Genomic DNA, 24070 nt, shown 5'->3' with positions numbered 1-24070 from the left:
AAGCTTCTTAGCCTTAGTTCTTAACTATTTAATAGAAGAAGTTTGTTGAATAACTACTAAATATCCAAAGCTACAGTATAATGTTATTTCATTATTTACCAAGATTGCCTCTTTTAAATTTGCCAAACATTCCATTCTTATTCACATGTTGTTTCTCTATTGAAAAGCACATCTTGTTTGTGGTAAGTGCTCAATAAATATTTGTTAAATGAATGAATGAACTGTGACACAAATTTATAGACTGTATTTAACTGCTTACCTTGAAACTATTCTGGTCCTTACAGGTGTTTCTGGGATAAAAGGAATGCTTATAGAAGAATTCTTCTTTTGCTTGTGAAATATTCTTTCAGTATTCATTTTATGTTTATGAGCTGTAAGTTTGTAGAGACTGTAAATACGGTCAACAACTTTGGATCTACTTCGTACATCCTACAAAATAAAATGCACAATTACTAAAAAGTAGTAAGAATTAAAATTTTATCCCTTTAAGACTAGCAAAATCAAATATAACAAATAAAAACGATGCAGTAAACCTTTTTTTTTGAGACCGAGTCTCGCTCTGTCACCCAGGCTGGGGTACAGTGGCACGATCTTGGCTCACTGCAACCCCTGCCTCCCGGGTTCATGCCATTCTCCTGCTTCAGCCTCCTGAGTAGCTGGGACTACAGGCGCCCGCTACTACACCCAGCTAATTTTTTTTTGTATTTTTAGTAGAGATGGGGTTTCACTGTGTTAGCCAGGATGGTCTCAATCTCCTGACCTTGTGATCCGCCTGCCTTGGCCACCCAAAGTGCTGGGATTACAGGCGTGAGCCACAGCGCCTAGCCTGCAGTAAACTTTTAAGCTTTGAATAATCAAAGAAACCTCACCAAGTTTGGCAGGTAGATTGATTAAATTACGAGCTAATTTGTAAGGCAATTATAAAGAAGATAAATATTCAAAAGTTGCATAGTTAACTCCACACTGAATACAAGAAGGAATTATTATAGTCAACATAGGAATTATTACAGTCAACATACCTATCATATCCAGTTACCAAGTCTTGAAAAGTTTACCTCTGCAAAGTTTCCAAAGTCTTCTACTTATCTCTCAGCGACACAATCCTAAGACGAGCACAATCTCTTGCCTAGATCACTACATATCAACACTTGCCACCTTCCTTAATAGTCTCCCTATATCCACACATGCTCTCCCAAATTCATTCTTCCATCAGAAGCCAGAGTGTTGTTAAAATTTAAACTGGAAAATATAATTCCCTTGCTTTACCCTGCAGTGGTTCCCACTTATCGGGATAAAGGCCACAGTCCAATCATGGCCTATGGTTTCCCCTATGTTAATTGTGACATTTAAAAAGAATGACTCAGAGGTCTCATCGTAGAAGAGCTTGAAATACAATTATGGTTACAACAGGAGGATAAGAAGTTATACATACCTGGTTTTCTATCTTGCTAGGATAGTTTTCTCTCTAGTAAATGGGAAATTGTTACTTATATGGCTGTAATAAATTTATTTTCAGAATTCAGTTTAATACGTCAGAAAGAAACAATTCATAGATATATCCTAAACTCATTTTATCAGTGCAAAAAGCAGGTTTGAACACACATAAAACCCTATTTTAGAGTGATAATTACTAAAGGAAAACCATAAAAGTCATAGATGTAAGATCACAGAAAAATAATCTTAAAGGAAGGCAACTGATTAATACTTACAGAGGCTCTATTTGTTGTCTTCAGTAAAACAGCCAACAAACAACAAGTTTTTGTAAAAATGCTTCCGCCTTTGTCTGCAACTTTATTACCAGGCTTTTCTCGGTATATCTGCAAAAGCTCCAATAGTGTATCTATACAATTTTCTACATCATAAACTGCTGAAGTAGTTTTCTCATACTTGAAGAGAACAGAATGAAATTAAAAGTTGTAATAAACACATACATTTACAAACAATCCAACCAAAAAACAAAATACAAAAGTCCATACCTATAGCCAAACTTTTGGACCGCCTGCAGTAAGTGCAAAGGACTTTGTGAAAGAGCTCTGATATCATCATTTATAGATCTATCATATATGTGTATTCACATTTTAATCTTAATCTTTTCCCCCTAATTCTAAAGTTTCACATTAAAAAAAATCAAATGTAAAACCTCTGAAAACAAACATATTGAAGTCAATAAAAGCAAACTTTTAAAGATAAGACCACTTTAGTAGAATCTCTAAGGAAAAAGATAACTTATCTGTGATATTATTAATCAGAGGTAAGATAATGATAAAGGCAGGATCTAATTAGTTACTCTATTACATGCTCCTTGAGAGGAAGAAGAGCTTGCTCGAAAATGAAACAAGATAAATTTGATACTAATAAGTCTAGGATATATTTTCCATGTCTTGTTTTTCTAATTGTATTATTAGATTCATAGTGAAATATGCATGGTAACAAATAATGATACTAAGATAAAAATAACAAAACAACATAGCTGACACTTTGTATGGCAAGTTTATGTATTAATGTATATTAACTCAATCCTCACAATAACGTTTTGAGTAGTTACTATACTCATTTTATAGTTGGGGAAAGTAAAGTACAGAGAAGCTAAGTAACTTATAATAAGCTATTGGGCTGGGATTCAAACTCAAACAGTTTGGCCTCAGATCGGTGTTCTTAACCACTACCTCTCAATAAAAATATTAGGTAAAGTGCTTTAAGTTGTCACTGAAAGGTTAAGTAGGAAAGAGAAATCTTTCAACCTTTGGTTGCATACAATATAGTTTGGAATAGTCCAAGGCCAAAAGACAAATTCTGATACACAGATCAACAGTTACAGAGTAACTAAGTTATAGCAATAATTTTCTTTCTCATGCTTTGCTAGATATGATTATAATGTGGTAATACTATTTTGATATAATGCAGTAGATAACACCACTACCTCTAAAGGCAGACAGAAATGAATCCAAATTCAATTCTACCACTTATCACACTAAGGTTCTTAGGGGAGGAACCTAACTTCTATAATTATTATTATTTCTTCTCTATAAAATGGGAATAATAATATGAACTATTGTAGAGCATGATTATGAGGATTAAACAATGCATGAAAAATACTAGCACGTAGTAAGTACTTAATAACTTTTAATCATTTTTAATATAAAGACTGAGGAAATAAAATAACACAAAAATTGGTATTTAAATCTATATTTATGTTAATAAACATTTTTTTCACCCTAAGACTCTTGCACATAAATTAATTTTAACTTAGAGATTTAAGCCCTAGTGATGAGTAAACACAAACTTAATTTGCAGGGCCTTATTTGTTGACCCATGAATATCTCATTAATAAAATGAAAAACTACCTTAGATACATTAAGCAAGACTTGCACAGCATATCTGATGACTTCCATACAAGGAACACTACGATTACAACTTCGGATCAAAACAAATATTTTAGAAATTGCTCCACTCTGGGCCATGTTCTCACAACAAAGTGGAGACAATCTAGTAACTACCTCTGAAAGAAAAAAAAAAATAACATACAGGTAAATTTACAGCAACGAAATGAATTTTTAGCTAATAATGTACTATTACAACATTTTTTAAACAGGTGAACATAAACTAACCTAGGTGTTTTAAGGCCTCAAGAATGGCAGAAAGGTGCTTATATGTCAAAAGGTAATGAAGGGCAAGTGCAGTTCTTTTGTAGAGTTTGTTTTCTTCTCGAATCTCCCTATTAACAACTTGAAGACTTAGTCGAATAGCTTTAATTTTTGTACAATCATTTTTCTTCCTCCAAGAATAGCCTCTCCATAATGCCTTAAAGAGATAAAACCGAGTAATTTTAAGATTATAGCCAATGTTTTCTATTTACATCTACATATGTTTTCACAATGTAAACATTTTCAGTAAATTTATTTGACATGATCACATGCATTTCAATTAAAATTTCAAGTTCAAATAAACAGCAAAATCAATTTTCAAAAACAGAAATACAGAGAATATTCCTGTATGTAAACTGGGTAGCCTTTATTGACCAAAGATGTCTAAATCTATTCAAAATGTTAAAATACTTTTTTACTTATTGATTATAAACCTCCCCTAGAGTATTTGAAAATAAAGAGCTTAGAAATGAAATTTTGGTAGTATAGAGCTTATGAGTTATTCTACTGGCTAATGTATTAGCTTTTTAAAATGGTGACTATGTTTTTATAGCATTAGATATCATGTAGATGATTTGCAAATTAAATTTTTGAACTAAAACTATACAAATTTCAATTACCTGAATTTTAATGATTCCACTAGTGAATTTTTCTTGCTTTTTACGGAAGACAAAATGGCGCACTGCTTTCTGTATTACTGATGCAGCCCTATTTTGCTGGCTCAGACATTCTTGACCTTCATGCTCAATCTTTTTGATGCTATATTTCTGAATAAATTTCTTTTGTTGTAATCTTGCTCGAAACCATCTCTGTTTAAAACACAGACTTTTGTTTTTCATTTCTACTTCAGGTTTTTTTAAAAAAAATACAAATATACATTCATATATAAATGAAAGAAATAGAACAGTATATCAAGAAATCTTTCAGCTTTCCCCAGAGGCATTACTTCCCCACTCCACTTGGTGTAAAAACCTTTCCAGTCCATGTTGGGTGCTTGTGTGTGTGTGTGCATGCATATGCACAGGAGTATAGTTAATCCTGGACAACACGTGTCTGTGCACGCACAGGCACAGGAGTATAGCTAACCCTGGACAAAACGTGTCTGTGCATGCACACGCACAGGAGTACAGTTAATACTGGACAACACGTGTCTGTGCACGCACACACACAGGAGTACAGTTAATCCTGGACAACATGTGTCTGTGTACGCACACACACAGGAGTATAGTTAATCCTGGACAACATGTGTCTGTGCACGCACATGCACAGGAGTATAGTTAATCCCAGACAACATTGTCCTCATTTTACAATTTATATAAATTCTACCAAACTGCATGTATCATTCTGCAATTTTTTCACTGAATATTTTATATGTAAATATATGTTAATGTATATAAACTAGAATTCTTCTTCAAAATATGTAAAGAACTCCTATAAATCACAATAAAAAAGAACATCCAATGGAAAAATGGGCTAAGTGTATGAAAAAAAGATGTTAAGAAAAGTACACAGATAAGAACTTGAATAACCAACATATAGAATATAATTTTAGAATCTCTAGCCATCAAGTAAATCCAAAAAAAAAAAACAAATGAGATGCTGTTTCCCATTCATTAGAATGGCAAAAATCAGAAAGTCTTCCGATACTTCATGTTGGCAAGCATGTAGAGAAACAGGGTACCCTCAAGACTTTGCTGGCAGGAATGTAAATGAGTACAATTACATCAGACAATAATTCACAACTTTATTACTGTGCCATGAAACATCAATCTATTTCTAACCCTCAGATCATTCTAACAGCTATATGGTGAAAGGCTAAATGTTGTACGACCTTAGCATAAAGCATTTGGAAATTGTTTATTACGTATCAAAAATTTCTAACAGAAAAATTATGTCCTATAGTTTTACTGCAAAGAAGCAGCAAACCTGAATACAGATGACTGAATTAACCTGCTTGTTAGCATTCTTCACAGCCAGGTAAAGTTTATAGGCTCTTTGAATTCTGAGAGCATTCAGGTGATAATATGCAGCTGCAGTGAAGTGAAGAAGTCGAATTTTCGTTTTCTGTTCTAAAATCTAAAGGTGAAAAAACAAAGCATATTCAAGTATCTGCTTCCTAAGTTAATCAATCAGTGTTTATTTTTTGCATAACCTCAACATCAAATTATATAAACTAGCAAGAATAAACTAATTTTTAATCATTACAATTACTTATATTGTAAATCAAAGTAATTACAATATTTTACTATACAATATTTCCAATAGTGTAAATCATAATTCAGAGTGTAGAAAGCAAAATTATATTTTGGGTACTTTACTAAATAACCATAGAATCTAATTCAACTAGACTGCCCTACAACAGTGAGTTAAGGTTTGCAATGTACTTTTAATTAGAGAAGGGTAAAAATATTAAACTCAAAAAAAGGTTACAGAATTCCAAGCACAACTCTTGGAAATGGTGATATTAAATCAGAAAAAATTATGTGAATTAATATCTCTGCTATTAAATAGTACAGTGCAACTCTAGCATAAGACTCTGCAGAAGGAGCTTTCTACAGTTGCTGTTGGGCTTCAGACTTCCACTTGATGTTTAATGAACAAGATACAAACATTCCTCCTATTTAACTTCAAATCAAATTATTTTGTCTATGCCAGTACTTCACATATTGTAAGCTTAAATGTTATGACCTCCCTAAAAAGAATTCTCTCTTGCTGAAGATGTGGAAGCTGTCACAGGAATTCTGGTTGCGACACCTCAAAAGTTGCTTGGTGGTGGCAAAAAGCTACTAGAATAACATTTAACCTCTTTCGCATATGGAGCCTCTCTCTCATATTTTCAGTTCCTTTGTTAAGATTCATTACAAAGGAGAAATTTTATTTTGCGACTTTGGTGGTGAACACCTGTGAGACACAGTATGACTAGGATCACAGAAAAAAAAATCTGACGGTCAGTGCTCTTGTCACTTACCTTTCTAGCAGCTGAATGAATTCAAGTTAATGGTCATATTAGTTCTGAAATTATTCTCTAAAATCCAAAGTTTCTTAACACTATTTAACATCAAGTGCTTTCATTTTATAAGACTGAGATATGCTACTTGAAAATACTTACTCTTTTTCGTACTAGCCAACCACGCATCAGTGCTTGTAGGATAACTGTAGACTTTTTAAATTCAATGTATTTTATCCTTTCACGCTTTCCAGCCTCCCTGGCTCGTATATATTTTTGTATGATCAAAGCAGCAGATTTCTGCCGAAGAAAGACCTGCCTTTCTTTATATCCTCTATAATGTGCTTGGATCAAACAAGCAGCTCGATGTCTCTATAAGGAAAAATTTACAAGTAACATTAATAGGTAGAAATAAAAGGATTTCTAACCCACTAGAAGTTCTTTAATTTCTCAATGAGATGGCATAATTATGATTTATAGTTTAAGAATGTCATGTTTCATAGATATGAAACGGTGATGAAGCATTATTTCTAAACTCACATAGGTCTATAGCCAAAATGAAGGTGTAAGCCAAGGGTCAAGGGTCAAGAGATACTTAGTGCTCTTCCCCTCTCATCCTCTTGATACTTTTCATTGTAAGAGGAAAAAGGACTAACATTACAGCTCAAACACATTTAATAAAAATGCTAGCTACAATAGAAAGAGCACAGTGATCATAAATAGCTATGACAGAAAATGTCTGTAGCTTGACAAAACATAGCACACCTTAGATTCCTCAATTACATAACACCCTGTGAGAATTACCAAAATGAGATACAGAGCCACAAAGTGAGCACATGATGTTGGAAATATGGCACCAAGAGACTTGCTCAACACAGGGTTGACACAAACCTTCAATTTATAAAAAAAAATGCAATATCTGCAAAGCACCATAAGGCGAAGTACAATAAAACAAGGTATGCCTATACCTCATATATTTTTAAAAACTAGCAAATAGTATTTTTATGGGATAATATAATTTTCAATTGACTGAAATAGATGTGTGTGAAATAAATGCATACTTAGGCCTTAAAAACACTTTTTTTTCCCCAGTGAAAGATTTATTTTTAAAAATTAAAAAATACAAAACATTCTGTTTTCTATTTCCTAAAGTAGTTATTTGCAAGTGAATTAATTTGTAATACCTACTTTTATCATTAAGAAGTGTTCATGAGCTATTTTTGCAGAAAGTATAGCTCTCCATTTTCTCTGAATGATAATTGCTGATGCTCTCACATTCAAAAACCTAAAAATTAGTTATTGGAAAGCAATTTCAAATTACTTTAACTTATTCAATGAGTATTTATTGCCTCCCCCCTTTAAACTATTAGAAGAGAATAAAATATAAGAAAGGCAATGACAGAATAAAAAAAGTGGGCAAGTATAATTCATAGTTAAGTTCAAACAATCAGAATTTACACACACACACAAAAGAAGTTTTACAATTGGCAATATTCCAGTGGGTAAGAAATACGAAGTTCTACGATTCTAATATGGCACAGAATTTTGAACTGGATCAAAAGAAAGTATAGTTACCCAGATCTAGCAAAAAACTAGATAAAGGGGGAATGGTAGAAATAATGGTAAAATATAAGATTTGAGTCTGCATTGCAAGTGAGTCTTTGAGCAGATGGGAGGTGGTTAAGAAGAGAATGTGATTTACAAGCAGCATCAGGTACTTCCTTTCATTTGAAAGGAAAGATAGGTATCATCAAAATATCTAAGTAGAGATATTTTGTAAACAGAACTGGAGAAAAATTTTAAAAAATCTGAGCGCTAGAGATTAAATTTAACAGATCAACATAATGCTAAGAGACAAAATGTGAGAATGGACAGGTTTTCTACTCTGTTCTTGTTATTGTGGAAAAAGTAGAATGACTAGCTTGTTTTTTGCCATGTTTGTTAGAAAATAAGACCAAATGCCATTGAGTAAAATTCAGCATCTGTTACAGGAAAATTAGATACTGGTCCTTAATAGCTGATAGTAGCAACTGTATCTTTATATGCCTTTTAATTTTAATTTTTATGGCTATATAATAGTTGTAAATATTTACGGGCTACATGTGATATTTTGATTCAAGCACATAGCGAGTAATGATCAAATCAGGGTAACCGGGATATCTATCACCTCGAACATTTATCATTTCCTGGTATTAGGAAACTTCTAATTCTATTCCTCTAGTTATTTTGTAATATACAATAAATTATTGTTAACTATAGTTGCCCTATTGTGCTACTAAACAGTAAATCTTATTCCTTCTCAGTGTATTTTTATATCCATTAACCAGCCTGTCTTTATCCACCCCTGCTTTCTCCCTATCCTAGCTTCAGGTAACCAACATTCTACTTCTGTCTTCATGCGATCAATTTTATATGTTAAGCCCTGCTTCTACCCATGGGCTTGATCCAAACATTCCTCTCACACTCGTGTGCTTTCCTAAACCATCTTTAAAACCATCATTGATTCAATAATTCTGGGAGCCGAAGAAAAATTCTTATACTATGAACTTTAAAAAAGATGATTTGGTAACAGCTTGTGAAAATGTGTGTGTAAGAAATGAGCGAGGAATAGGGAAATACAATTAGCATAAGACAGGTTGGTAATTAGGGTCTTCATCATTAATGACAAAGAGTATGAGGAATAATACAAAGTTCAAAGAAAAAAGAATGAGTAAGAAAACAAATTTTGCCAGTAGTTAAGTCACCCAACAAAATGGACCAAAGCACTAATAAGAAAACCGAGTCTTAACTAAAAGGTTTTATTAACTTCCACCTCTCTGTCCTTACTCTAATCCTTATGAACCTGAATTAATCCAGTATATGTAAATATTTTTAGTAGATTATATTAATTAAAGGCTATGCTCTATCTCAAAAAAGCAAGACAGTACAAGATATATTGTTTCCTTAATAAAGAAAATATCAACAAAACCAACCATATACATTAAACATAACAAATATTTAAAATAAAAATCAATAGGCAGTGTACTTTTATGTAAGGACTTAGCTCTATCACACACAAATACTACTACATTCTCCACAGAACTATGATACATTACCATGTTCTCTCTAGTTTGGTATAGAAGCAACCTTGAATAATTTTAACAGCTTTTAATATAGCTAGATATTCTTTGTGTGCTCTCCAACACCTATACCAGGCTTGAATCTTGCAGGCAGCTTTCACTTTACATAAATATTTCTTGGCTCTATATCTCCTCCACATAGCCTATTAAATACATAAATATAACAAGTATGCAATGAGTTGCCTTTTTTTTTTTTTTTTGTAAGTAAGACAAATCAGTATAAAGACAGTTAAAATAAGGTTAGTGCAGACAAAAATAAATTGCATAGTCATATCATGACTCTATTAGACTCTGACACGTAGTGAGTCCTCTGAGAACAGTGGTGCTTACTATAGTGAACACCTATTATGTGCTTTATCACACATACCTTATGGCTGGCTGCCAGCCCAGCCTAACAAAACCCTAACTAGTATTTATAAATTGTAAGACACACATGTCTGAAAAGCCAGATGATGTGAATTATCCTCATCACCTCAATCCATTTGGAAGAACGAAAAGAAAATGAACACATTGACCTACTGCAGGTTCTGGGGAGAAAGAGGAATTCTTCTCAATCCATATTCACTTTGGGTTCTGTGTTCAGCCTGCAGGAGAATCCTGAGAGCTCCTGTGATAGGACTGTCAGACTTTCTGATTTTGACAACCTTCTGGCAGACTAAAGGTTTACATGACAGCGACAACTTATTGAACTAAGTACTAAGAAGATTAGTCCTTATAATCACATGGGTAGATAATACTATTAATTCTAATTTAGAGATGAGGAAATCAAGGCCTAGAGAAATTGAGTAACTTGTTGATGTCACACAGGTTATTAAGTGGCAGAGTTGTCTTACTTGATATTTATAAATAGCTTGTAAAATGGTTAAGATCTCTATTTTACAAAAAAGGAAAAAAAAACCAAAATTGAAATTAAGAAGGACTTGTTAGCACACAGCTGTTAAGTGATAGAGTCAAGATCTGAACCCAAGTCTATTTGACTCCAACATTCCTGCTGGAACAAGAATTAAAAGAAATTAAAGACTGTGTAAGCAAAAACTCAGTTGTATGTAAGAAAACCCAATCCCCTAGCGGAAGACAAAGGGCTGGAGTCCTTTAAAATTAACTGCCTGTTTTTCTCTCTGTGGATAGTGAGCCTTATCTCTCCCTTTCCCAGGTATTTTGAAGACTCTGTTTCTCTAGCTGTGCAGCTGCAAGGTCACTAGACAGATAATCTCAAGTCGTAAAACATGTTCCTTAAAAAGTAAGAAATAATGTAATACATATCTTAAATGAATAACTGTCTTTGTTTCTCACTTCTGTAATACGCTTCCCCCTGCACAGATCTCCCCACGCCCCATGAAATGCTTAAAGGTAGCTTGACTCTGTTCGGGGCTCAGTCCTTTGGATGTTAATCCGACTGGGTCGGTGCACCTAAATAATTAAACAATTCCTCCTCAACCCCTTGGTCTCTCTGATTCCTTAATTATCCCGCAGCACTACAACAAATACTACAGGCACAACTTATATTTAGATTAGGTTCTAAATTCAGTTGATAATGCAATAATTATATATGGTCAAAATTACTCTGAGATGTCCTTAACTCAATCAGAGTATATTGTATATGGTTTTTATGTAAACCTGAATACATTATTTATGTATATCCCCAATACCTGCCACCCTAGTCTTAATCAGTGGTAGAAGAATGGTCTCAGAACTGTTTGTTTAAGTTGGTTATTTAACTGTAACAGTAAAAGACTGGTTAATGGTAACACTGCATCATAAAACCTTCAAGAGGAAAGGAGAATGTTTTGTGGATCACTTTGTTATTTTTGTTTTGCTTGTGGCAGTTTTAAGTTACTAGTTTTTAAAATCAGTACTTTTCAATGAAAACAACTTGACCAAAAATCTGTCACAGAATTTTGAGACTCATTAAAACAAAGTTTTAATGAGAAAATTATATATATGTATAGATATGTGTGTGTATATATATAAGCATATATATTTATAAATATGCATACTTACTTACAAATATATATACACACACACACACATATATTTAAATACACACATCACACCTGAAGAACATTAAAATTTATGGACATTGACTAGAGAAGCCAACTTGGCGTTCAGAAGAAAAGAAGACAGCTAAGAGATTATCAAGAAACCAAGGGTTGAGAGAGGAAACAAAGTGTGCTCAAATTCCAAATGCTACAGAGAAGTTCATATATATATTTTACATATATATTTACATATATATGTAAGTATTTAGTAATGTATACTATATCCCAGTGGCTCCCAAACTTCGCTGCTCATTAGAGTCACCCGGGAGCTCTGAAAAAATCCCACGCTTGTGTTGTTTCCCATACCAATTAGAATATCTAAAGGTAGGAGTATTTTTTAAAACTCCAGGTTATTCCAATGTGCGGTAAAGTTTTAGACCACTGGCATATGCTAAAAATTACATGTGTAAAAAACAATTTTATTATGTAATTATATAAGAGAAAAAATAAATTTTTATAAGATTGTTATTTTGGCTATTTAATCATTTCAAGTGAATAAAACCATAACTAACACATCCAGTGAACACCTTTCAATTGTGAACTTATCGGTAGTGTTTGGTATTCGAGCACTCCTTTCCTCTTTCAACCCTTGGTTTCTTGATACCATAATCTCTTAGCTTTCTTCTTTCCCTCTTAACACCTTGTTGTATTCTCTTGTCAATGTCTGTGAATTTTGATGTTCTTCAGGACTCAAGTCCCAGGCCCTCTTTGTTCACTCATTTTATGTATTGCTCCTTGGTGATCTCATTATTTCCAGAACTTTAATTATCAGCATATGCCAATACTGTACAAATCAAATTCTAAAACTCACACTGCTCTCCTGAACTCCAGACAAACATAGTCAACTTTCTTACTAGATATTTCAAGGGGGTTACCTGCTAGGTACTTCAGACCTTATGTACTCCAAGCTGAATTCATTGTCAATCTCAAAACTTGCTCTTCCCTCTTTATTATCTATGTCAAGGTGTGAGGGAGTAACTCTGCAGAGTTACTTAAGCCATCAACATGGCTTGTCTCCTTGTTTATGCTGTATACAATGCCAATTTAACAATCCCATCGTCACAAACCTACACTGAACTGTAACTCTCACCTGGCTTACTGCCTATCTTTCATTTGGTCTACCTACTTCTAATCTTGCTCTTTTTCCAGTCCATCTTCCATATTCCTGCTGGAGTAAGTTTTGTTTTTTTTTAATAAAAATGACTGTCGTCTTCTCCTGCTTAAACTCTAGAATTTATTTTGTCTGGAGCATAAAGACTAAATTTTTTCTGTCTTAAAAATCTATCAACAATCTTACTCCCTCTATTGCCAACCTGGTCCCATATCACTTTTTATTGTTTCTAGTTTTTTTTTATTTTTCCATGTTATCTCTTGCAATTGGAATATTCTTCTATACATTTTACTTGGCTATTTCCAATTCATGCTTCAGTGTAACATTTCAACTTAAATGTTACTCACTCTGGGAAGTCTCTGATCATGGAGACTAGCTTGATTTCCCATTCTGTGTTTCCTGAAACATACACTTCTCATGTTGTATTATAATTATACTTTCTTGTTCAATTAAGTTCCTTGAGGACAACAACTAAGTATATCTTACTCATTGTCTATTTATAACACCCACTACAGCATTTGGCACATTTCTAACACTTGAATTTCTTGAATTAAAACATTACTTCTAAACTTCACGGTAATCCAGCAAGATATGAACATATTACATCTGGGTTAAGCCCCGGGTTATTGCAGGTGAAGAGAAATAGCTGCAGTACTTAGATTCAGTTCCTGGATCTGCCTCTCTCTGTGCAACATTGGCCAAATTACTTAACCTTTATCACTTCCTTCATATTTTAAAAGAGATAATACTGTACATTCCTCATACATTAGGCAAACAGATGAAACAAAATAATACAAAAGTGATTTGGAAGCCAAAGTACTAAACACTCAGAATAAAGTATGTCTAATAGGCTAAGCACTAAGCAGCTCTGGTTAATAGATTATCAGAAGAACAAAGTTACTCTATTTTGCCTATATTATGCCAAATAATATTTCATCTTAGCTTACATTTTCTACTTAAAGAAATAACTTTGCCAAAGAGGGCTCTCATTTTCTCAAAATTCTTCTAAGAGTGCTACAATTAACCCACACTGAAATGTACCACAGGGTGACCATGGCCAGAACAATCCCAGTTCTGTGCTGTCTTGGCTGACTTACTAGTTCCCTTTCCCACTTTCAAAAATGTTCCACTTTGGAAGATAAATGGTCACCTCAACTAAGTATTTTTCTTTATGACTGGCTTAAGTTCATTTTATACATTCTAACAAATATTGGTCAAAACAAAGACTCACATTTTTATATTTAAATTAAATATAGAAATACCTGAATTTTTATGGTGCTATTTTTCATTTCCTGAAACTTCTGCTTCTGTATAAATCCTTTACTTCTAGCTTGAATAATGATAACACTGCTTCTGATCTGTAAATAAACTTGTCTTTGATGTTTTGCAGACAGAAATGCTCTGTAGTGATTTTGTAAAACCACTGCTGCTTTTCTATATAGTAAAAACTGTTTTCTGGTTTGCCACGTCCTAAAATAATGCTGTAAAGTGATAGCAGCTCTTTTCTGTTGAACAAATCTTCTCCGATACACAGCCATCTGAAGGAAGAACTGAATTCGTAGGGCAGCACATTTCTGTGTTTCCAGTTTTCTTGTGACCATTCTACGAAAAGCATTTTGAATTGTTACTGCAGCCCTACTTTGAGAATGATACTCTGCTTCCTGTGAACAAGCAAGGCCAGAAGCTTTGTACCACTCTTGAATCATAACACCTTCACTTTGAACAGCTTCATACTGAGTTTTACTTCTGTAACAGCAGAGTGCAGATTGGTTAACAATGGCTGCCATCTTTTCCTCTGATACGATTTTCAATTTTTGTCTAACTTTCATGCCTCTAAAAGCAGCCTGTATAGTTCGTACAGATTTCTGAACTGCTAAAAAGCTTTTTCTTTCTGTTTTTACTCTAACATACAACCTATAATAATTCTGTATAACCACAATTGCAGTTTTCTTTGTTTGATAATCAACTTTGGCCCTGTGCATTCGATAGAATGACTGAATTAGTGTGGCAGCCCGGTGCATATTTTGGATATCCCTTCGTACTTTAAAGCCTCTGTAGTAAGACTGTATACAAATAACTGCTTGGGTACGCACTGCAGTTAGTTTTCTGTATCTTCTTTGAATAGAAACTACTGTTGCTCTAAGGTGGAGATAATGCTTCCTTATTTTAAAAGCTTTACAATGCTTCTGAATAATAATGGCAGCCTGATGCTGTTCCTGAATCTGTTTTTGTATGTTCATGTCCTGAAAACTTGCCTGAACAAAAGTTTCTTTCTTAAGTTCATTGTGTTGAAGTGCTTTCTGTTTCTTTTTATTTGCTCTATATTTTTCTTGTATGATTTTTGTAGCCCACTGAAGCTTTTGGTAGAAACAATACTGCCTATACATTCTGTATGTGCTTTGTATTATGATAGCAGCTTTGTGTTTTTCCCTTAAATGTTGTCTTGCTTTCATTCCTTTATATGCAGCCTGAATAACCACAGCAGAATGCCATTGTCTGATATAATTTTCTTTTTGCAATTTTGCAGCTCTATATGTTCGATAATGTTGCTGAATTAGAATTGAAGCCTGTTTCCAAGTCTGAAATGTAACATATGTTCTGTGCATCCTGAAAGTAGCCTGAATGAGAACTGCAGCCCTTTGCATTTCTTGCAACTTCTTCTTTACCATCAGTCTTCTGTAAGATGACTGTATTGTAATGGCTGCCTTTCGTAACTGCAAGAATTGGTGCAATTTATGTTTGGCACAAATGGTGGCTCGATATTTCCTCTGAACAAAAATAGTAGCTTTTTTGAGGGAAATGAATCTTCTCCTCACCAGTAATGATCTAAACCTACTCTGAATAAGGGTTGCAGAGGAATGCATACTCTTCAGATGTCTTCTAGTTTTCACACCCCTGAATGCAGCCTGAAGGATCACAGCAGAACGTCTTTGTCTGAGATAATGCTGCCTCTGCAGTTTTGCAGCTCTGTTTGCTTGGTATTGCTGTTGGATCACAACAGAGGCCTGTTTCAAAGCCTGGTATCTCATATGTACTCTGTGCATTCTGAAAGTAGCCTGGATGAAAGTAGCAGCCCTGTGCATCTCTCGCATCTTTTTCCTTATCATCCATCTTCTGTATGATGACTGGATTTTAATAACTGCGTTTTGTACCTGAAGGAACTGTAAGTGATGCTTTGTACAAAGATGTGCCCGATATTTTCTCTGAATCCAAACAGCAGTTTTCTTAAGAGACAGGAATCTTCTTCTCATCATTAGAGTTCTAAATCTCCTCTGAATGAGGGTTGCGGCTACATGCATCATTTTTAAATGTCTTCTAGCTTTCTTTCCCCTAAAAATAGCCTGAATATATATTACAGAATGCCTCAGTTTGTTGTACCTTTTAAATTGTATGTTTCTTTCCTTCACTGCCCGGTATCTTTGCTGTATTGTTTTTGTTACTTTCTTTAACTTATTAAAATATGTTTGCTGTTTGTATCTTCTATACTTTGACTGAATGAGTGTTGCTGCAATCTGCATCTTTCTAAGAGTCCATCTAACTCTTACTCCTCTAAAACTTGCCTGAAGGATTTTAACAGCTTTCAAAATTGTCAGGTACTTTTCACGCTGCATTTTACCTTGATAATATGCTCTAAATCTTACTTGAATAACAATAGCTGCTTTTCTCATTGTATGGTAACTTATTCTTGACTGATGCATTTTAAACATGGCTTTAATAAAAGTGGCTGCCCTGTGCATGTGTTGAATGTGTCTTCTAACTCTAATACCTCTATAAGCAGACTGGATTTTAATTGCTGTCTTCTTCAAATTAAGATACTCCTGATGCTGACGGTGTGTAATTTTAATACCTCGATACCATCTCTGAATTATAATAGCTGAAGCTCTATAGGTTGCATATTTCTTTTTGGTTTTGTAAGCTCTGTATTTAGACTGTATAGTGACTGCTGCTTTGTTGCAATCCTTTATTCTTTTTCTCACTTTCATACCACGATAAGCTGACTGTAAAGTTACTACAGCTGCTTTTGTTTTCAGATATAAGTGATGCTGTTCTCTTCCAATACTATAAGCCTTATAATACTTTTGAATCAGAAGAGCAGCTTTTTTCATGATTTTCCACTTCTTTTGTTGCACATGCATTCTATAGTATGACTGTATGATGATAGCACATTTATGTTGCCTTTGAAGCTGTCTTCTCAGTGTTTTTCCCTTCCACATTGATTGAAGTATTAGTACCGCATGACGGAGTTCAATATACTCCATACGTTGCTTCCTTCCTGCAGTCCATGCTCTGAAATTTTGCTGGATGACTAATGCTGCTGTTTTAAACAATCTAAACTGCTTCTGAGCCTTGGCCATTCTAAAAGCAGACTGAATCTTCAAGGCAGCTTGATGTTCTCTTCTAATCTGTTTCCGAACCTTCCAGCCACGATAAGCAGACTGGAGGGAAACCACAGCTGCCTTTGTCTTCAAAAAATGTGTTCTTGTATCATGAAGAGTCTTGTATGCCCTGTACCATCTCTGAATCTTTATAATAGATTGAAGCACAGATTGATATTTTACCCTTTTATTATAGCCTCTAAAAGCAGACTGAATTTTAAGAGCAGCTATAGATTGTTGTTTGATTAGCTGACGTACTTTGTAACCTCTGTAAGCTGCTTGTAAGCAAGTAGCTGCTTTTTTGACTCGCAAGAAGTTCTTCCTCTGATTGACCTGTGCTTTGTATGCATGATAGTAATTCTGAATGACAATAATTGCTTTACACATTTTCAGGTAGTACTGCCGAGCCTTTCTCATTCTGAAATAAGACTGCAGTGAAATAACAGCTTTTCTTTGTAACCTTATCTGCTTTCGGACCAGGTATCCTCTAACAAAAGCTTGCAGTTTGATACAAGATTCCCGCATCTGCATATACTCTTCTCTCTTTCGTGTAGCTATTTTTTTGGAACGGTAACATTGCTGGATAAATAGCGCAGCTGCTCTTAAATGCAAATATTGTTTACGTGTTTGTTTCATCTTAACAATTGACTGCAATTTTATTGTAGTATTTTTTAGACTCAAAAATTCCTTTTTAGAAACATAAGCACGATAATATGATTGAATCTTTATAACAGATGTGAGGATGTGAATATACATTTTCCTGGCTTGCATCCCTCTATATGCAGACTGTAGCACAATGACAGCAGAGCGTGTTTTCTGGTAAGATGCTAGAACTTTCCTGGTAAAAATGTAAGCTCGGAAATGAGTCTGAATTATAACAGCTGCTTTCTTCATCTTCTTATATTTCTGTAACTGTTGATGTTTTCTTATGTGTGCCTGCAATTTGATAATAGTCTTCTTAAGGTTTAAAAATCGAACTCTGTCTTGTCTCATTCTCCAGTATGACTGAATAACACAAGCAGCTTTAATTTGTCTACATAAATTATGAGCTTTCAGTCTCCTAAAAGCAGCTTGCAATTGAATGGCTGCAGCTCGTTTCTGCAAATAGTTGGTGCGCTCAATCTTTCCTTTCAGATATGCTTTGTAGTACTTCTGGATAGTTAGTATGGACTCTTTTTTTCTTTTATATAACTTTTGGGCTTGGAAGCACCGAAATCTTTTCTGAATGACAATAACACAAGATCTAATATAAATATATTTCCGTAATTCTTTATGCATTCTATACCATGATTGTATGACAATAGCAGAATTTTCTTCTTTAGCTCGTTTCCTTAAATGCCATTCTCTAAAAGCTCTTTGCAATATTACTGTAGCTTTTACTTGTGATTGCATTTTACGTCGCTTCCATTTTCTGAACATAGATTGGATTATAAGAGATGATGATTTTAGCATTTCATATCTTTGTTGATCTTGTTTTCTTCTTAAATAAGCACGCCAATGCCTCTGAATTGTAACTGTAGCCCAAAGATATCGTTTATAAGATGTAACAGCAATTATCATTCTTATCCTAGATTGCAGGATGATTGAATAATATTTCAATTTCAGAAATCTTTTTCTAGTGGAATATCTTCTCCAATAACCCTGGAAAAGGTAAGAAAGGACACAAAGTTAAATAGGCATAGCTTCCTATATTTAACACTTTTGAAAATACTAATTTTTCTAACATTCTGCTTAAAAATAAACACACTGAATTAGAAAACTAATTATTTTTTGAGAGATATTTGTCCCCTTTGTTTTTAGTTTAGTTTTTACATTGAAATAGCTGTAGCCAATTCAGAAATCTATCCAAATCCTCATATTTATATACTGCATTTGTATTCCAGAGTCATAAGAAACATAAGCAAGTTTATGTTATATTAGAAGCAAAAGAGTCAAAATAAAACTATAGAAATATTCTTTGCTATCTATTGATTCTAAGTAATTTCCTATGAGTTTATTTCTGGGCCTTATATGGTCCCCTTATTTCAATGTTTCTAAGCTACCTTATGATGACTAGAAACTCTTTATGTGAAGGATCCTGCATCATCACATTACAGGCCTGATTAATATAAATATAGGAGTTTAGGAATAAATGAACCAGATCACTCTCAGAGTCATTATTTTCATTAAGAATAAAATTACTTTTTTTCCCCAAATTTAGAACTATAAATACATGGCTTAAAAGTAGAATTCTAGCAAGACTTGAGAAATGACAAAACTTTTGTCTTTTGAAAAGCCATGGTTACAATGGTTAACTCAACAATGTGTTGGCTCAACAAAAAGAGCTACAAACTCTCAAGCTAATTCCAGTTGCTGGTATCTAAAATGGTCCCAAGCTAATGGCAGTCAAGTTCTAGATGTTTTAGCAATAAGACCATTCCTTTGTACAAATACTCCAAACACTGCTAAGATTGGGGGTGGCATGGAAAGGTTGTTCTCTACTACATCTTACTTTTTCTCACATATAAGGAGAGTAATATAGGGACTGGGTACCTCATTCTCCTATAGCAGTATCGAGTTTACTTGCAACTATGACTAACCTAAGCACACCTATCCATGGGTGAGAAGACTTAAGGAGAACATGCACATCCCTTTTCCTGACCCTTTTCCTATATATTTTATTGCCTTCTTTCTCTACTAAACATTACCAGAGGTTTTGTTTGTACTCTTCAACCTGACAGGAAATGATTGTATACATATTGTTTCTCTTACCAAGAAGAGATGCACAACTAATTAAAATATTTATCCAACAGCAGTCAAACTTATTTGTACAAAAGTATTTTGAAAACAATAAACTCTACATAAAGTAGTTTTAAATTAGGGCAAAGTAAAGCAATAATAGTACTCAGAAATGCAGATATTATTTTTCTTTTGAGCACCTACCCCCAACAGATATTTCTATGTAAAATCCTCAAACTAAGAAATTGAAGAATGAGTGTGTACTGATTGTTTTATACTTCAATAATCACTTTTTCTAAATTACTATTACCACTCCATTACTGAAATGTTAATCAATGTTGATATATAACATGGAAGATAAGATCATCTCCTCTCCTAACAGTTTTGCTTATTAAAATAACAATTTTTCCACCATTGTCATACAGCTCTTAAAAATAAATAGCTTTTAATAAGGAGCACATTACAAACAATTTTCTCACTTAATTCTCACAAAAATACAGTAAGTTGGCATTCTTTCTTCACTTAAGGAAAGGAACACTAATGTTACAAAACTTTTTGTGAAGTCCCACAGCAAATAAAAATAATTGATATTAGGACCTAGATTATTACACCAAAATCAAGTGTTCTTTCTACTCTACCACGGATATCTGTCGTAGGTTGATTGCATTAACAGCCGAATTCTTCATCTCTCCCAGTAACTATAACCTGAGCCATACTTTGTTTTTCCACTTACAAAAGAGTTTCTCTGCTTCAGATATGGGCACAGTCATGGAAATAATGCAGTAGAGCAGTGTAACTCAATCTCCAGTTTTCTGGTCAGAGGAGGAAACAAGGCAGCCCTGAGGAACTAGAGGGTACTAGGGAGATGGCAGAGACTGGGGAGCTCAGGAAAGCAATCTGATAATGTTGTTTATGAATTTCTAGGTTCACCACCAAGCTGTGCACAATGTGGATCTCAACCACAGTAGGCTATAGTCTTTAAGAACTGAATAAGATACGGATCACAATCTAGATCTCAGACTGGCTTCTGGGTGTTACATAATGAAACTGATATGATACAAACATCACTGTAAAGGTTTTCAAAAAGGAACTGTCATTGAAGCTATGCCATGGAAGGCTGATGAGAACATATGGCCTGAACCCAATCGAGTGAACTAGCTGCTAAAACTAAAATATCAACATTCTCCATAGTATTTAAACAAAACATAGAGTCTCATAACATACAGAATTCAATTAAAAATTATTTGACATACAACAGAAAAATTTCAACTCGCACAGGAAAAGACAATCAATAGACGCCAGTGATGAGATGACAAAGATACTGGAATTGGAATTAACTGACAACGACTTTAGAGCAGATAAAGTAAAAATGCTACAAGTTGAAACTAATGGAAACATAGAAAGTCGCAGTAAACACATCAAAAATATGAGTAAGAACCAAGTGAGAATAGTAAAACTGAAAAGCACACTAACCAAAATGAAAATATACTGGTATGGTACAATAGCAGAATGGAGATGACAGCCAAGATGGCAAATATCTCAGCTATATGGGTCAATTCTGTTGCAACAAGTCAATTCTGCTATTATAGTACAAAAGCAGCTCCCAAATAACACATAAACAAATAGTTGTAGCCATATTCTAAAAAATTCTATTTATAAAAACACATGGTAGGCCAAATTTGGCTCTAACCATGTCAGCCTCTGACCATGATATGTCAACCTCTGACCATGATAGACCATATTGCAGGTCACAAATGAAACATTATCAAATAGGAAAGAATTGAAATCACAGTATGTGCTCTGGTCATAAGGGAATTGAACAAAAAGTCACTAACAGAAAAATAATAGGAAAATCTCCAAACATTTAGAAAGTAAATAACATATTCTGAAACTTTTAATCATAGAAAAAGACTCAAGAGAAATTAAAAACTATTTGAACTGAATGAAAAAAAAATGATATCAAAATTTGTAGTATGTGGCTAAACCTGTACTTAGAAGAAAATTTATACCATTAGTGGGTTACATTAAAAGTGGAAGGACTCAAATCAGTTACTCAAGGTTATACTTAAAGAAACTGTAGAAGGAAAAGCAAAATTAATCAAAACAAGAAATCATAAAGACTGAGCAGAGACCAATGAAGCCAAAGGGTTGTCCACTGAAAAGATCAAGAGAGTTAAAACTTTAGCAAGACTGACAAAGAAGAAAAGAAAAGATACAAATTATCAATATCAGGACTAAAAAAGGGAATATCACTTCAGGCTACCCAGGCATCAAAAGGATATTAAACACATACTTTGTATATACATATGGTAAATTCAACAACTTGGATGAAATGGATCAATTCTTTGAAAATTAGAAACTGCCAAAACTCATCAAAGATAAATAGTTCTATACAAATTTAAAAAACAGAATCTGGCCAGGTGTAGCAGTTCACACCTGTACTCTTAGCACTTTAGGAGGCCAAGGCGGGAGGATCACTTGAGCCCAGGAGTTCGAGACCAGTCTGGGCAATTTAGTGAGACCCTATCTCCACAAAAAATATAAAAATTAGTTGAGTGTGGTGGTACATGCCTGTAGTCTCAGCTACTTGGGAGGCTGAGGTGGGATGATGGCTTGAGTATAGGAGATTGAGGCTGCAGTGAGCCATGTTTGCACTACTGCGCTCTGGCCTGGGCGACAGAGTAAGACCCTGTCTCAAAAAAAAAAAAAAAAAAAAAAAAAAGAAAAGAAAAGAAAAAGAAAAGAAAATCCAGAGAAGAATAATGTTTGAGATGATGAATATGCTAATTGTCCTAATGTGATCACTATACAGTATTTGTATCAAAATATCACTATGTCCTTTATGAATATGCACAATTATGTCAAGTAAAAAGAGGAAAAAAAAAAAAATAGAAATTTCCACTCTAAGATAGTATCACTAGTAAGTTTTTTAAAATGATTAAAGACAAAATAATACCAAATGTCAACAATCTCTTCCAGAAAACATAAAAGAACCCTGAAACTTCCCAACTCATTACACAGATGCAAAACTCTTCAATAAAATACTAGCAAGTGGAATTAATAAAATATCAATGCATATAAAAAAATACATCACTAATATTTGAATTTTATCTTTAGAATATAAGTTCACTGTAAGATTAGAAACCCAATAAATGTTAATATATACATTGAAGTAGAAAAGTATTTAATGAAACCCAAATCTATACGTGATAAAACTCTCAGTAAGCTAAGAAACAGAGCCTCCTTCAACCTGATAAAGGGCATCTACAAGAAAACTACAGCCTATATCATACTTAATGTGTGAACAAGGCAAAGATATTGAATCTTACCACACCTATTTAGCATCATACTGGAATTCTTAGCCAATAAAATAAGTGGCGAAAATAAAAAATAAAAAGAGTATTTAGATTGGAAAGAAAGGCAGACAACATGACTGTCTATGTAGAAAATCTCAAATAATCTAAAACAAAAACAAACATAAAAACTTTATAGAAATAAGTGAGTTTTTTTTTAACAGGATTAATAGTTAACCCTGTTATATGTTAAAGGCTTAACACACAAAGATGAATGTTTATAAAACAGAAATGAGAACTGAAATTAAAAAGCAATATTATTTATAATAGCTTCAAAATAAATAAGATACTGAAGTATGAATCTAACAAAAATCTGATCATGAACAACTCAAAGATCTAAATAATGGAGATATATGTCACCTTTATAAATCAGAATAATCAACATAGTAAAGTTATCAGGGCACCTCAAAATATCTGTAAATGTGATGCAATTTCAATCAAAATTTGACAATATTTTTTGAGGACATAGAAAAACTAACCTAAAACTTAAATGGAAAGACAAAGCAACTAGAAAATTCCAACTCATTTTGAAAAAAGAATAAAATTGGAAGAATCACAATATCCATTAAGGCTTACTATAAAGCTGCAGTAATCAAGAAACTGTGGTATTAGTGAAGGTATAGACACATGTATTAATGAAACAGAATACAGTCCAGACAATCAACACACATGTGACCAACTGATTTATGACAAAGGTACAAAGACATTTCAATGTGGAAAGAAGAGTTTTTTACGACAAATAGTGTCGGAATAATTGGACATG

The 24070-nt window shown here is 33.7% G+C and overlaps 1 protein-coding gene across 3 annotated transcripts in view; it reads right to left on the bottom strand.

The window, feature by feature from the left end:
• The window catches only part of ASPM (abnormal spindle microtubule assembly), a 70153-nt gene that overhangs the window by 9681 nt on the left and 36402 nt on the right, over positions 1-24070 (bottom strand). For 2 of the 3 annotated variants that reach the window (XM_021929062.2, XM_009190955.4), the window contains exons 18-27: positions 14123-18877; positions 9687-9853; positions 7780-7876; positions 6754-6963; positions 5571-5720; positions 4265-4453; positions 3609-3801; positions 3345-3499; positions 1710-1886; positions 260-429 (exon numbers count right to left, since the gene is read on the bottom strand). In XM_021929062.2, the coding sequence (XP_021784754.2) occupies positions 260-429; positions 1710-1886; positions 3345-3499; positions 3609-3801; positions 4265-4453; positions 5571-5720; positions 6754-6963; positions 7780-7876; positions 9687-9853; positions 14123-18877 (6263 nt within the window). The remainder of the gene's footprint in view (positions 1-259; positions 430-1709; positions 1887-3344; positions 3500-3608; positions 3802-4264; positions 4454-5570; positions 5721-6753; positions 6964-7779; positions 7877-9686; positions 9854-14122; positions 18878-24070) is intronic. The other variant, XM_021929064.2, reaches the window with a different exon arrangement.

This window comes from Papio anubis, chromosome 1 (assembly GCF_008728515.1).
Source record: "Papio anubis isolate 15944 chromosome 1, Panubis1.0, whole genome shotgun sequence".
Taxonomy (NCBI): domain Eukaryota; kingdom Metazoa; phylum Chordata; class Mammalia; order Primates; family Cercopithecidae; genus Papio; species Papio anubis.
Note: the sequence above shows the minus strand (reverse complement) of the source record. Positions and strands in the feature narration are given on the sequence as shown.